General features: G+C 35.7%; 2 protein-coding genes across 2 annotated transcripts; both read left to right on the top strand.

The window, feature by feature from the left end:
• Positions 1-560: 560 nt before the first annotated feature.
• LOC116201350 (1-aminocyclopropane-1-carboxylate oxidase homolog 4-like) lies at positions 561-6,134 on the top strand. The gene is made up of 3 exons (XM_031532563.1): positions 561-1,137; positions 1,869-2,256; positions 5,736-6,134. Exons 1-3 carry the CDS (start codon positions 698-700, stop codon positions 5,982-5,984), a joined length of 1,077 nt encoding a protein of 358 aa, XP_031388423.1. The 5' UTR covers positions 561-697; the 3' UTR covers positions 5,985-6,134.
• Positions 6,135-10,879: 4,745 nt separating this feature from the next.
• LOC116200480 (secreted RxLR effector protein 161-like) lies at positions 10,880-11,392 on the top strand. The gene has a single exon (XM_031531330.1). The coding sequence runs from the start codon at positions 10,880-10,882 to the stop codon at positions 11,390-11,392; it is 513 nt and encodes a 170-aa protein (XP_031387190.1).
• The last annotated feature ends 2,345 nt before the right edge of the window (positions 11,393-13,737 follow it).

Genomic DNA, 13,737 nt, shown 5'->3' with positions numbered 1-13,737 from the left:
ATTCAATTCATTTCACAAGAATTCAATTGAATTATATTATTTGGATTACAAATGTCATAAAGTTTCTTTAAAAAATGCAAGATTTAAGTTAGATTTCAAATCGGGTCAAAATCAACAAGATTAACTAGAATTCAATTCATTTAGAACTAATAACCTTAATTTTAAATGACATTATATTCATAAATTGCATTGCAAACGAAATTATTTTAATTCATATCAGTCAAATTCCTTAATTTTTCAAACAATATAACTCATTTACAATTGAATTTAATCGAATTGAATTGAACTGAAATAAATTGAATTAAAGTCATTTCTTGTGAGAATTGATTCCACATGGGGTGTAACAGAATTAGTCTAATGGTAAGAAAGAGCGCAAAGTATTTATCAGATCACACATTTGTATCTCCTTGAAGGCACTTGCGACTTGCCACATTCATCGTTTCGTGTGTTGCGGGGCATGGAACTGGAGAATTAATTATACCAAATCTGAACACCTCCCGATAAAAAGAAAAAAAGTTCTAGACCGCGATATTTTATTCATTTATATGTATAGTAATAATATATATATATACAGACAATTAAGCCCAAATGGCAAATCAGGGCAACGAAAAACCAAAACAATCAGACGACCAGAACATTCGCTCAATTCCCATTTCAAGCTCTCAACTCCCACTCCGACTTTGATCAAGCGATTTCCATGAATCATCAAGAGCATTACGATCGAGCGGCGGAGGTCAAGCGGTTCGAAGACTCGAAGCTCGGGGTAAAGGGTCTGGTCGACTCAGGCCTCGACTCAATCCCTCGCTTCTTCATCCACTCGCAGGACACCCTGTCCGACCTACGACCAGGGCGGCCAGGACCGGATCTGATCCCGACCATCGACCTGTCCGGAGTTGATTCCGACCGGCGCCCGGATATCGTTGAACAGATATCACTCGCCTGCCGGGAGCTGGGCTTCTATCGGATAGTCAACCATGGGGTGCCCGTCGAGATCCTGGACCGTACGATCGGTGCGGTCAAGGCGTTCCACGAGCAACCGATGGAGGAGAAGGCGCGGGTTTACAGAAGGGAGATGGAAACGGGAGTTTCGTTCTTCTCCAATGTTGACTTGTTTCAATCCAAGGCGGCCAGCTGGAGGTGAGGCACCCAACTAAATTTACATCTTCAATTTTACAAAAAATATTATATCATACTTTTTTTTTATTAAAAAGTATATACTTTTCACATTTTAATAATTATAATACGAATTTTTTAAACTGAAAGTTTGTGTATTTTTAGATTAAAAAACAGTTCAGGCTGAAATTATTAAAATGTGAAAATTTTGAAATTTTTTTAATTATTAATTTATTTTTTAATAATAAAAGTGCAGTGCAACGGCACGTGTCGTTCATTTTATCGGACTTTTGTACCATTTTTTATTTAGATTTTTATTTCTCTTTGTAATGAGGTATTGGCATCATCAGAGGAAATATAGGAACATAAATTTTCCGCAGCGTCATGAAGCTGAACAACACTAGTTTCATAGAAAATTTAAGCATCATAATTAAATTTTTTTAAGCATAAAAAATTTTATGAAGTTTCTTGGTCCATGCCTTCTTTACTTAGACCTATGAATCTTTCATAATTATAAAAATAATAATAAAAAAGGAATCATGTTTTCTGTTAAAAGGGGTACTGTGTATTATTGGATTCATCCCCGCGGACCACATGTAAGCTCACGTGACATATAATTATCATTAGTGGGTGTGGGTGGTCAATAGAAAATGTTCACCTCCACGGTTTCACGTTAAATCGAATTCGAATTATTTTCCTATGTACGCCTTTTCAAATTCAAATACGTGACGTACGTCTTGAGGGAGCAACTGCAGGGACACACTACAGATAAGGCTTGGCCCCACGCCCGCTGTCATGGAACAAATCCCGCAGGTGTGCCGGAGCGAGGTGGTCGAGTGGGACCGGCATATTCGGCAGCTTGGATCGCTCTTGATGGGGCTGCTGAGCCAAGGGCTGGGATTGGATGCGGGCAGGTTAGAAGAGCTCACGTGCTTGGGGACTAGGGTCATGGTGGGCCACTTCTACCCCCACTGTCCCCAACCCGATCTAACGGTCGGAATTGCATCTCATACGGACCCAGGAGTGGTTACGGTGCTCTTGCAGGACCAGATCGGAGGGCTTCAGGTCAAGTACGAAGAGGAGTGGTTGGACGTCAAGCCTGTCCCCGGAGCATTGGTTATCAACGTCGGGGACATCTTTCAGGTAAATTTGTTATCTAATCCAATATTTTCTTTTCTTTTTCTTTTTAAAAAGTCATGTGCCACGCATGTTAGTTGTTTCAACTGCATTTTACTTTAAGCTATCATATTGCTGGCACTGACAGGATGTCAAAATCTCTCTTTATTTAATACTTTTTAAAATTTATATAGATTCAACGCATCACATAAAGTTTTATGAGAAATCATGAGCAACGTACATAATTTACTAAATAAATCTCTCATTGAAGATTTTTTATTGAGCTGTAACTTCTTTTATCAATCTTTACCAGTACTCTAGGGGTTTTTCTTTCTAATGCCCTTAGGGCATAGGACAAGAAATCATTACTTACCATAACTAAATTTATGACTCATTAATAAAACAACTATAATTTTCCAATTGCTATTATATTCCTATTCTATCTTACCAAATTAATTTCCAATTCCCTCTTACCAAATAAATCTATAATACCCATTCTCATTAGAACTTCTTGCTTCTTCTTCTTCTTCCTTTTTTTTTTTTAAAGAATTGGCTGAATTTTTTTTTATTGGCAAATGAAAATCCCTCTCCATTTTTAAGAGGTTTTGGAGTCACTTTTTTCAAATTTTCTACTTTTTCCCTTCCAATATTTTCTTTGCAGATCATTTTCCTTGTTAAAGAGCTGATGTCATCGTATTTTTCAATCTTTATATTTTCAATTTTCCCCTTAATTCCTTTTTCCCTTTCTTTTTCTTGGCTGATCCTTTTCCTCCTTAAAGAAGGATTTGTCATTTGCCAATGCAAAATTCAGCCAATTCTTCTCCCCAAAAGAAAAAGGGCAAGATCTTCCAAAGGCAAGATCTTCCAATGAGAATGAGTTGTATGAATTTAATATTATGAATTTCATTTGGTAAGAGTCTAAGAGGGGATTGACGATTAATTTGGTAAGATAGAATAGGGGTATATTAGCCATTGAAAAATTATAGCATTTGTATTAATGAGTTATAAGTTTGGTTTGGGTAAGTAATGATTACTTAGAGCATAGGATAGAAAAACCCATACTCTAGTCGGTGGAAATATAAAAATTAAAGTTTGAAATTAAAACCGGTTAAATATATGAAGTTAGAACGGGAATTAAACAAAGGAGGCTGATTACGCAAGTTAAAAAGTGAGTTCTTTTTTGGATGTGTACTCTGATATTCGAAAGCAAAATATGCTCCGATTAGTCCAGTTTAATCGAATCGGTCCACTAAGAGGTAAAATTCGTCTAGCGTGAATTTTCTCCATTCACAAAATTCGAATTTTCTCCATTCACAAAATTCGAATCTGAGACCTTACTTAAGAAACAAGCGCCGATATTAAAAAGTGAGATCGAACAAGAAAAATGTGAGAAATTGCGCTTGTGTTTGTTTTTTAGTTGAGATTTTAATTCTAACTCAACTCAATTTTAGGGAATAAGAAAAGACAAAAAAATTTGTTACAAGTGTTCATAAATATATGGATGTGTGCGAATACATACATATATATATATATATATACATGAAGTAGATGAAAAATTTATTATTAAAAATTTGATTATAAAAATAGTTAAAAAATATAAGTGAGATATTATTATTAAAAGAAAGAAAAAGATAAAATAGTAAAGATTGAAATGTTGAATTTGTAAAAAAATATAGGTGAGTTGAATAGAGTAAAATTTTTATTCAAAAACCAAACAAACCTGAATTTCCTAGAGAAAACTGTTTGTTGAAATTGATTTGGTAAAAGAGATTTACTGATCTAATAAGACTGTCTCCTATTTGTAATATTATGTATAAGCACTCAATGATGATCAAATAAGTTATGGATGAAACTTGTGAGAGATCTAAAAAGATTAGGACTGAAATGGCTAAAAATGGAGGACGAGAGATTATGGAAATTGAGATTGAGATGAGCAATATTACAAACAAATATAATAGGATTGGGGTAAATTACATATGATGATCTTTTGGTTTTATATCAGTTTATTTATCATCAACTAGTATTTTTAACAATAGAATCACAAAATTTCACTTTAATTTGACATCTAAAACCCTAAGAACTTTAAAAAATTTAAAATAATAAATTAAAAGCTAATAAAAAGAAAATTCAAAGATTCAAATAAAAAAAATATACATGTGGGGCTTCAGTGGTGGCCACCATCCCTGGGGCAATGGTCACTGGTGCCTCTGAAAATGATTGGTGACCTCTGCCGAAGGGTAGTGGTTGTTGGCGAGGCCCCCATCCTCGAGCAATTGAGATCCTAATACTAACTATGGGTTCCAAGGCTGGCCTCCACAATGAGGCCGCCGGCGGCTTTTGGACCTTTCCCTCTTGAAGAGTGAGAGTAGGGATCAATCAGCCACCACGCCAAGCAAAGTTGATAACAACATCTTCGTGTAGTTGATGGCTGGCCAACATCAAGCCCCCATCTACCCGATTTGCTCCCGAATGGATGAGACTCTACGCAAGGTATTCAGGGTTTGTCTGGGCCGACGGTGGCGGTCATTAACACTATGCCTGGGTTGCACAAAAAAAAAAAAAAAAGGTGGGCGGGGGGGGGAGCAGTTTCTCTTGTTTGGATAGGCTAATTTTAAGAAAGGGGAGCGTGATGGATGGAGACATAATCCTCTCAATTCCCTTTCCTTATTAAATTTTTAATTTCTCCAAATCGGGAGGATTTGGGGGGAAAGGGAACAACTAAAACATTATAAACTATCAACATTAATTGGTTCAAGCGTTTCGATATTTATTCATTTAATTAAGGTATTGGATTCGAGTATTTTGAATGGAGAAAAATTATGCTGGGAGATCTTTATACTTTAATGAGCTGATCCGATTCGAATTGTATTAGTCGGGATCCATTTGGTTTTTGAATTCTAGAGTACACAAAAAAAGCTTTATAAACTCGAAAGGACTATTTTACCCACATTTAAAGACTAAATTATAAAACGTGACATATTAGTCAATTGATCCAAGTAAATTTTCCTTCCCCTTCCTTTCCCAATTTTATTAATCTATTCAAATAATGAAAACTTGATCCCTCCATTTAGCTCCCCGCCCTTTACCTCACATTCCCTCCTCTCCCTTTCCCGTGTAAAGTAATATATAAACAAAGTGAAGGCCCATCTCCCCCTCTCTTCTTCTTCATTAGGTTTACGATCTTCCTCGTTTCTTTTTGCAGTTTTTCAATTTCAATATTTTTTATTTCAAAAATGTCATGTCAGCAATTTTTTACAACACTAAAAACAGAATTTAACTAAAAAGAAATTACGATGGAAAAAAAAACCCTTTAAAAGTTTCATAATCGAGTAGTATGGGGCACATGGGATCTTACAAGTTACGGGTCCAGCAAGGACCAAAATAGAATATGGGAGGCCCCATTACAATAGTTAAAAAGTTCTCATATATAAGGTCGAATTGAAATATACAAGCAAGGTATCCGCTTTAATGACTTTTCTAACTGTAGTTGTTTTCAATTTTCTCAGATTATATCCAACGACCAATACAAAAGTGTGGAGCATCGGGTGTTAGCAAACCCATCAAAGGATCCAAGAGTTTCAATTGCGGTATTTTGCAACCCAAGCAATCGAGAGAATTCATTTGGGCCATTGCCAGAACTACTCTCCCCTCAGAACCCTGCTCAATTTCGGCAATTCACATTCGCTGACTACATGAGGAGATTCTTCACAAAGGAATTAGATGGCAAATCCTTAGTGAACTACTACAGGGTTTAAACAGCAGGTGCCAAAATCAGAAGACTTGATTGCTTCTCTCTTTTTTGTGGGTTAAATATGAAATAAGAACAGTTAAATGTCGGAACTCTTAACGTGAAAATGGAAAATTTTATGGTACGATCAAGAAAGTAACCCATGAAATTCATGTTGTGTGATCTGCTTTAATTGAAAGTTTTTACTAGCGATATAAGTAATTTGCTATAACTATATATTTTTTAAAAAATATATGTAATTTATTTAAAATATTTATAATTTACTTAAGTAATTTGCTATAAACTCTGGTTTTCAATTTTCCAATGATTTTCAATTTTCTCTTTGTTTTCAATTTCTAACACCTCAACCTCCGTTGCACTGTTACACTCTTCTCCATTTTTACACGTATTTCTTATATTTATTATGCTATACTAGTGTTGAATCCACCGGCGTTGCACCTTGCACGTGGAAAATTTCTTACTTAAAATGTATATATAATTTTAAATTTTCATTTTTTGATCATTACATTATCATTTGAAAAAGTACATCAATTTAATCACAATAAACGACGATGAAACTATAATGAATTGTGAGAATATGAAAACAATTATGTTCTTGAGTGTCTTCTGTCATTCTCTTGTTAACATATAATGACTACAATCCATGATCAAAATGGAGAGGCCAAAGTAGATTTGCCTGATCTGCAACTAAGGTTCTCATCCAAAGAAATCGTTTTTTATGTGATAAGGTTTTATAGTACTTTCTATTGTTCATCTTGCCTTTATACTGTTCACCGTGTCTTGATCTTGTTCACACATGTTAGCTAAGTCTTCATTTTACTTTTTTCGGTTACAGCTGCATCATTATTATTGTTTTTTTCCCTCTCATCATGGGCACTTGTTCATCTTTTTAGATCTATAAATCATTTGACTTAAAATTGATTAAGCTAGATTCTTTTATGTATGAAATGTGTTATCTCGTACCAATGCAATTATAGAGGGAAGACATCTGGTAATCCCTCAGTGACTCAAGTGGTAAATACTCCGGAAGAAGTTCTGATTATAATTGAAATACGCATAATAGGAATGATTATCATATTTACTGATTACGATTATCACCCATAAAATGGTGAAGAATCTTTTCAATCCATACAATGAAGCCTGCATCAGTTCATACACGTATGCTCATATATTGTAAATCCACAACTTTAATACAGGTTCCTTTTTTTCCAGAATCAAATGTAGTCTATAGATTCATTGCCACCAAGTAGTAAAGAACAAAGTACTATTATTTCCTCTCTTTGTTTTTTTTTCCCTTCACCGGAAAAAAAGAAAAAAAAACTCTATTCTCACAAGAAAAGAAAAGAACAGACACTCACAATCTCAATACAAGTAGAACAAAAAAAAATGAAAAAAAAAATAGTCACAAAACCATCTCTGGGAAAAAAATTGCTCTACATGTCACAAATCCATCATTACCATGGTCGTTACAATCATGATTCGAATCGTAGAATCTTACAATTCTACGATTCAAGGGGTGGCTAGCGATTCCGATTCCATAGTATGAATTGGGAAGGCAGAATCGTGACTGAATCGCAATTCGAATCGCAGAATCGTAGAATCAGTTTGATTCTACGACTCTGATTTCAACCCCAAAGTCGTATGCCCCCCTCCTCTCTCTCTCCCTCCTCACCTCTCTCATTGTGGGACAGTATTGCTCATTGGTTCTTTTATTTTATGAAAAGTTTGAAACTTGTTTCCTAATTGTAAGTGATAGGGATCTGGAAAGTTTATGGAACTACTTCGAATTAGGTTCCAACTGATTCTTGATTGCCGTCTGGTTTGAGATGATTTTAGTTGGAATTTTTTTTGACAAGTGCCGAGAAAGATGATTCAAAGAAAGGACAAACCAAGAAGTTAGGGAGGAAAAGCAGCTTCGCTTACAAGATCCATGACTGCGGTACTATATCAATTTTTATTGGAAGTTGTTATAGTGGGAGCACTCTCTTGTGAAGACTATGCACCATCTAATTTTGACGAACGAAGTAGGAAGCAGAAGATTTATCATTTGATATTTATTTCTACTATCTCTGACATGGGATTTGGTGTATGTGTATATATATATATATATGTTGTTTTTTTAATTACAGTAAAATCTTACGATTCACGATTCGATTCTACGATTCACGATTTTATGACTCTCGACCGATTGTAGGTAGAATCACGATTCTGACAACCTTGATCATTACCATGCTTGTGTTGTATTTATGATTCTCCAAGGAATCATAGAACATTGCGGAGCTTCAATTGCTTGTTCATTTATGTTGGTGTCTTACTCCGATCAGAGGTTGAAAATGAACTTGAAAGGGAGAAAGAATGAACCAATAAGTGGGGATAGGGGCGAAGGAGGTGAGGAGAGATCGAAGATGCAGAGGGCAGGAGGAAGAGAGGGAAGCTGTTTTACAATATCATAATCTGGACCACTGGTTTAGAGTTTGTCAAAAGAGGGAAATTAGATCCTTTGGTTGGATTCAAATTGTCCAAAAGTTTGAATGCAATTGGATTCGAACTTTTGTCACCGCATGACAAAAGTCAACTTCTAGAAAGTGGTATATATATATATATATATATATATATATATATTGTAAGCCTTTTGATTCCGGCGCGGGGTGAAAATCAGGATTCGACCCAAATTGGCGTTCGGTCTTAGTTAAAGCGGATATGATTGGTCAACGGTGATTAACCTAGGAAGGTTGGGTAAAAGCTAACTGGGATAGGTTGCGCAAGGGAATGGTGCTAATCAAAGAGGTAACTTGGTCAAAGTCGAAGTCAAAGTCAACACTTGTCAATGAAGAAGTTGACAACCGCACTCGATCGAGCAACCTATGACCAGTAGTGATAGTTGTTTTCTCGAAAGACACGGCTTTGAGCACAATCAAGGCGATCAAAATTGATTATGGACAAGGCTAGTTGCAATTGATCAACATTAGTCAATAATGGTCAAAATTGAGATTAGTCTTGATTATGGATAAAGAGATGCGTGATTCAACCGTGGCCACACGGACATCAAACGGGCATTACTATTCACGATATATGTATCTATACTTGCTTCATAATAAGAATGAAGCATTAGATGCCTTTAAGGTTTTCAAGGGAGAAGTACAGAAACAATGCGGAAGGCAAATAAGGATCATGAGGTCAAATAGAGGAGGTGAATATTATGATAGATAACACTGAGAATGGACAGGCACCTAGTCCATTTGCTAGTTTATCCAAGGGCATGAGATAGTTGTCCAATACACCATGCCTAGATCTCCGGATCAAAACGGTGTAACAAAGAAGAGGAATCGAACATATTTGGATATGCCGTGGGGCATGCTTAGCAGCTCCAAACTTCCAAATTTCTTGTGGATTGAAGGTCTCAAGACGGCTGTGTATATATTAAACCGAGTTCTAACCAAGGTTGTTTCTAAAACACCATTTGAGGTATGGAAAGGTTGGAAACCGAGTTCGTAACATATGCGCATTTAGGGATGTTCGTCTCAGATATGAATTTATAATCCACAAGAAAAGAAACCAGACCCAAGGACTATTAGTGGTATTTCATTGGATATGCCAATAAGTCTAAGGGTCATAGATTCTACTGTCCATCTCACACCACCAGATTTGTGAAATCAGGGAATGTCAAATTCCTTAAAGATGACTTGATTAGTGGGAGGGGCAGACTCAGAATTCTAGGAATGATCATTTGAGTATAGAAACTCTTATTTCAAGAGAGAGATTGGTTGTCATTCATAGTGCACCTCCGAACGGTGTACTTTAACCAATCATTCAGAATCCAAAAGCAATTGTTGATGAGCCTATTGATCCAGTTACTCGGCAATTGCCAGAATCTGTTGAGCAACTTGTTGTGGAAGAAGCTCCTTTGGAGCATGAGGACACAACATTAAGGAGATCACAAGGATGAGGAAGTCAACAACTCCCAGTGATTATGTTATGTATTTACAAGAGTCTAATTACAACATTGGAGCCGAAAATGACCCCAAATCGTTTTCACAGGCCATGTCTAGTATTGAGTCATAATTATGGTACAATGCCATGAAGGAATAGATGAATTCAATGGAATCAATTGGAGTTTGGGATATTGTCGAGTTGCCTAAAGGTTTGAAGGCTATAGGGTGCAAATGGGTCTTCAAAACCAAGAGGGATTCATTACGAAACATTGAAAGATATACAAGCGAGACTCGTAACTAAAGAATTCACTCAGAAGGAAGGGATCGATTACACGAAAACTTTCTCTCCTATATCAAAGAAAAATTCCTTCCGTATTATTATGGCATTAGTAACCCATTTTGACTTAGAATGGCATCAGATGGATGTGAAAACAGCTTTCCTCAAGGGAGAACTAGAGGAAGAGATATACATGAAACAACCTAAAGGGTTCTCCTCTAGTAAAGGTGACCAGTTGGTTTGCAAGCTCAGGAAATCCATTTACGGCTTGAAACAAGCTTGCTGTTAATCGTAGTTGAAGTTCCATGATGTTATTTCTTCTTTTGGTTTCGAAGAGAACACGATGGATCAAAGTATATACCATAAGATTAGTGAGAGCAAGATTTGTTTCCTGATTTTGTATGTGGACAACATTCTACTTGCAACCAATGATTAGGGCTTGCTACATGAGATGAAATAATTTCTTTCTTAGAATTTGATATGAAGGATATCGGTGAGGCATCTTATGTCATTGGGATTAAGATCCATAGGGACAGACCTCGCGGCATCTTAGGTCTGTCACAGGAAACTTATATCAATAAGGTTTTGGAGAGATTTCGGATGAAGGATTGTTAGCCGAGTGCAGCACCCATTGTGAAGGGTGACAGGTTCAATCTAAACTAGTGCCCTAAAAATGATCTAGAACGGGAACAAATGGCAAACAACCCATATGCTTCGTCTATTAGTAACCTTTTGTATGCTCAAGTTTGTACGAGGCCTAATATTGCATTTGTTATGGGAATGTTAGGAAGATATCAGAGTACTCCAGGAATGGACCGCTGGAAGGCGGCAAAGAAAGTCATGAGGTATCTGAAAGGGACCAAGGATTACATGCTCATGTATGGACAGATGGATGTTCTTGAGGTGGTAGGCAACTCTGACTCTGACTTCGCTAGTTGTGTCGACTCTCGGAAATCGACCTCAAGATACATCTTTATGATGGCCAGCGGAGCTATTTCATGGAGAAGCTCGAAGCAGACTTTGACTGCTACATCTACCACTAAGGTTGAGTTCGTTGCTTGCTTTAAGGCTACCTCACATGGTGTGTGGTTGAAGAGTTTCATCTCAGGGCTTAGAATTGTTGATTCTATTGCTAGGCCATTAAAGATATACTATGATAATTCGGCTGCCGTACAATTGGCTAAGAACTACAGAAGTGGAAGTTGAAGTAAGCATGTCGACATAAAGTACTTAGCCATTAGGGAACATGTGAAAGAGAATAAAGTAGTCATTGAGCACATTGGCACTGAATTGATGATCACCAATCCTTTGACGAAAGGCATGCCAACTATGGGATTCAAGGATCATGTGGATTGCATGGGACTTGGTTCCACTATGCAGTAATAGTTGTACTAACGTTATGTTTATATTGGCACTCTTATTCAGTTTATTTCTCATATAGATGTGCAGATATGATTTGCAAGTATTAAAGTTGGACTTAGAATAAACATAGGGTTTATTCATAAATTTTTTGTTTAAGGTTGAAGGAATGAGACGCACCGTGATACATGGAAGATAATACTCATTCTAAGAGGAATCCCATGATTATTCCATTTGTTATCCCTCATTCCATGATTACGTTGCTATTATGATGGGAGATGTCTGAGTTATATATATACATTGATCAGAGATCCCTAAGCTCGGTGATGCATGAGGTCACACACACCACCCATGTGAGATTACCGAGAGCTTGGAAGATTTCCGATCGCTATAAGAGTTGCAAGAGTTTCAAGTGAATTCAGAATATGGCAAATTACTATAAAAAATCTAAGTTTTGTAAAACGTATCAGTTTTGTCCGAAATTTTGTTTTGTAACAAAAAAATCTATATGTTTTGAGAATCGTCTCATAATTGACATCTCGTTACTATTTTGTTAAGTTTTTTTGTCTATTTGCCTACCTGGACTTTACGGGACCCACAAAGTTTACACATCATTTGATCATCTTCTCTTTTCTTTATAAAAATAACTTAATTTTTCAGAAAACTCTCAGTTTTGTTCCAAATTTTTACTTGTAATTTTTTAAAAATACATATTTTAAAATTTTATAAAAAATGAGGGGAGATGCTAGCCGGGGCCGACTTTAGGAGCACTACAAGGAGACCTAGATGAGGAGAGAGGTTATTTCCAAGACAATTTATAAAACATATGATTTTTTTTTCATCACATACCAAATTTACGATGAAATTGAGACTTTTTTGAAAATTTGAATTTTTTTATTTAACATATCTTATTTGTTTATTAATGAAGGTTTTATGAGTGTTGTTTATGAACGTTTAAAATGCCACCTGTGTAATGCCCGTCAACGATATCAGCATCTCGTGAACCCTACCTCCCCCAAGCGACAAAAATCTCAGCTCGTCAAACAATCTCGAAAGTATGCTGATCGAAAGAACTTCACGAATCAAAGAGGGAGTTAAGGTTTTCCAATTTGGGGGAAGTTGTTCTCTGAGATGGAGAGGCGTGGCATAAGGGGGAGAGGGTGGGAGATGGTGATTTGTAAAAAATGGGTATGAATTTAACAGTCCACGTATGCAAAATTGATGGAATTTATAAAGGAGGTCATGTTTGAGACAATTTAGAAAAGTTATGATATTTTTCTATTACAAAACAAAATTTATGACAAAACTGAGATTTTTTTTTTTGTAATTTTCCATTCAAAATACTACTCGTGATTATTCGCTAGGCTCCTGGATTATTTAATTACTACGTACGAGTTATCATACGATCTCTCATATACCATAGTTAAAATCAATGGCCGAAGGTAATTCTAAATTCTTACTTCTGCTATTAATCGTGTGCTTTAAATTCAGTGAGAATTCCAGTATTTATCTCACAAGCACCACACTGAATATCTAGCTCACTTGCTTTATTGTAGATCAACATCATAAGATGTTAGAGCACTGGAACCGAGGGTTATGCTACCATATAATCAGCATACATGAAGTATGAAACAGAAAATAGCTTAGGAATGAGTTGAGTAGCACGAATTGATGTGCTAAGGGCAATATCTAACCGAACCATATTCGCTAAAAATTAAATGAGATATATAATCTAATAAATTAAATTATTAAAATTACATCAATATAAAAAATTGCAAGTGTGGAAAACTTTCAAGATGCCATCTCTTATATTTATTATATTTTTTTATTTATTATTTATTATTTATATAATTATATTTATTATATATATATATATATACTTTGATAAGCTGAGAATATATATATTATTTTCAGCCGTTGATTCTATCATGACTACAAGTTGTTTTCTATTTGAGTGGAGTATTTGTCTTAAGGATAACAATAGCAAAAAAAAAAAAAAAGATTTCGCACGAAAATGGCAAAACTGTCAAATGTTGAAGACCATAAGCTTTTTTTCCCTATAAAGTATTATCACTCTTACAAATAAAACCTTGTTTAATATTTTCAAAGGAGAAATTATATTTCCTCCAAAAAGTTTGGAAAGATATCTTCCAACCCCTTTGGTAATTAAAGTGCCCTTGCATTTTATGATA

This window comes from Punica granatum, chromosome 3, assembly GCF_007655135.1.
Source record: "Punica granatum isolate Tunisia-2019 chromosome 3, ASM765513v2, whole genome shotgun sequence".
Taxonomy (NCBI): domain Eukaryota; kingdom Viridiplantae; phylum Streptophyta; class Magnoliopsida; order Myrtales; family Lythraceae; genus Punica; species Punica granatum.
Note: the sequence above shows the minus strand (reverse complement) of the source record. Positions and strands in the feature narration are given on the sequence as shown.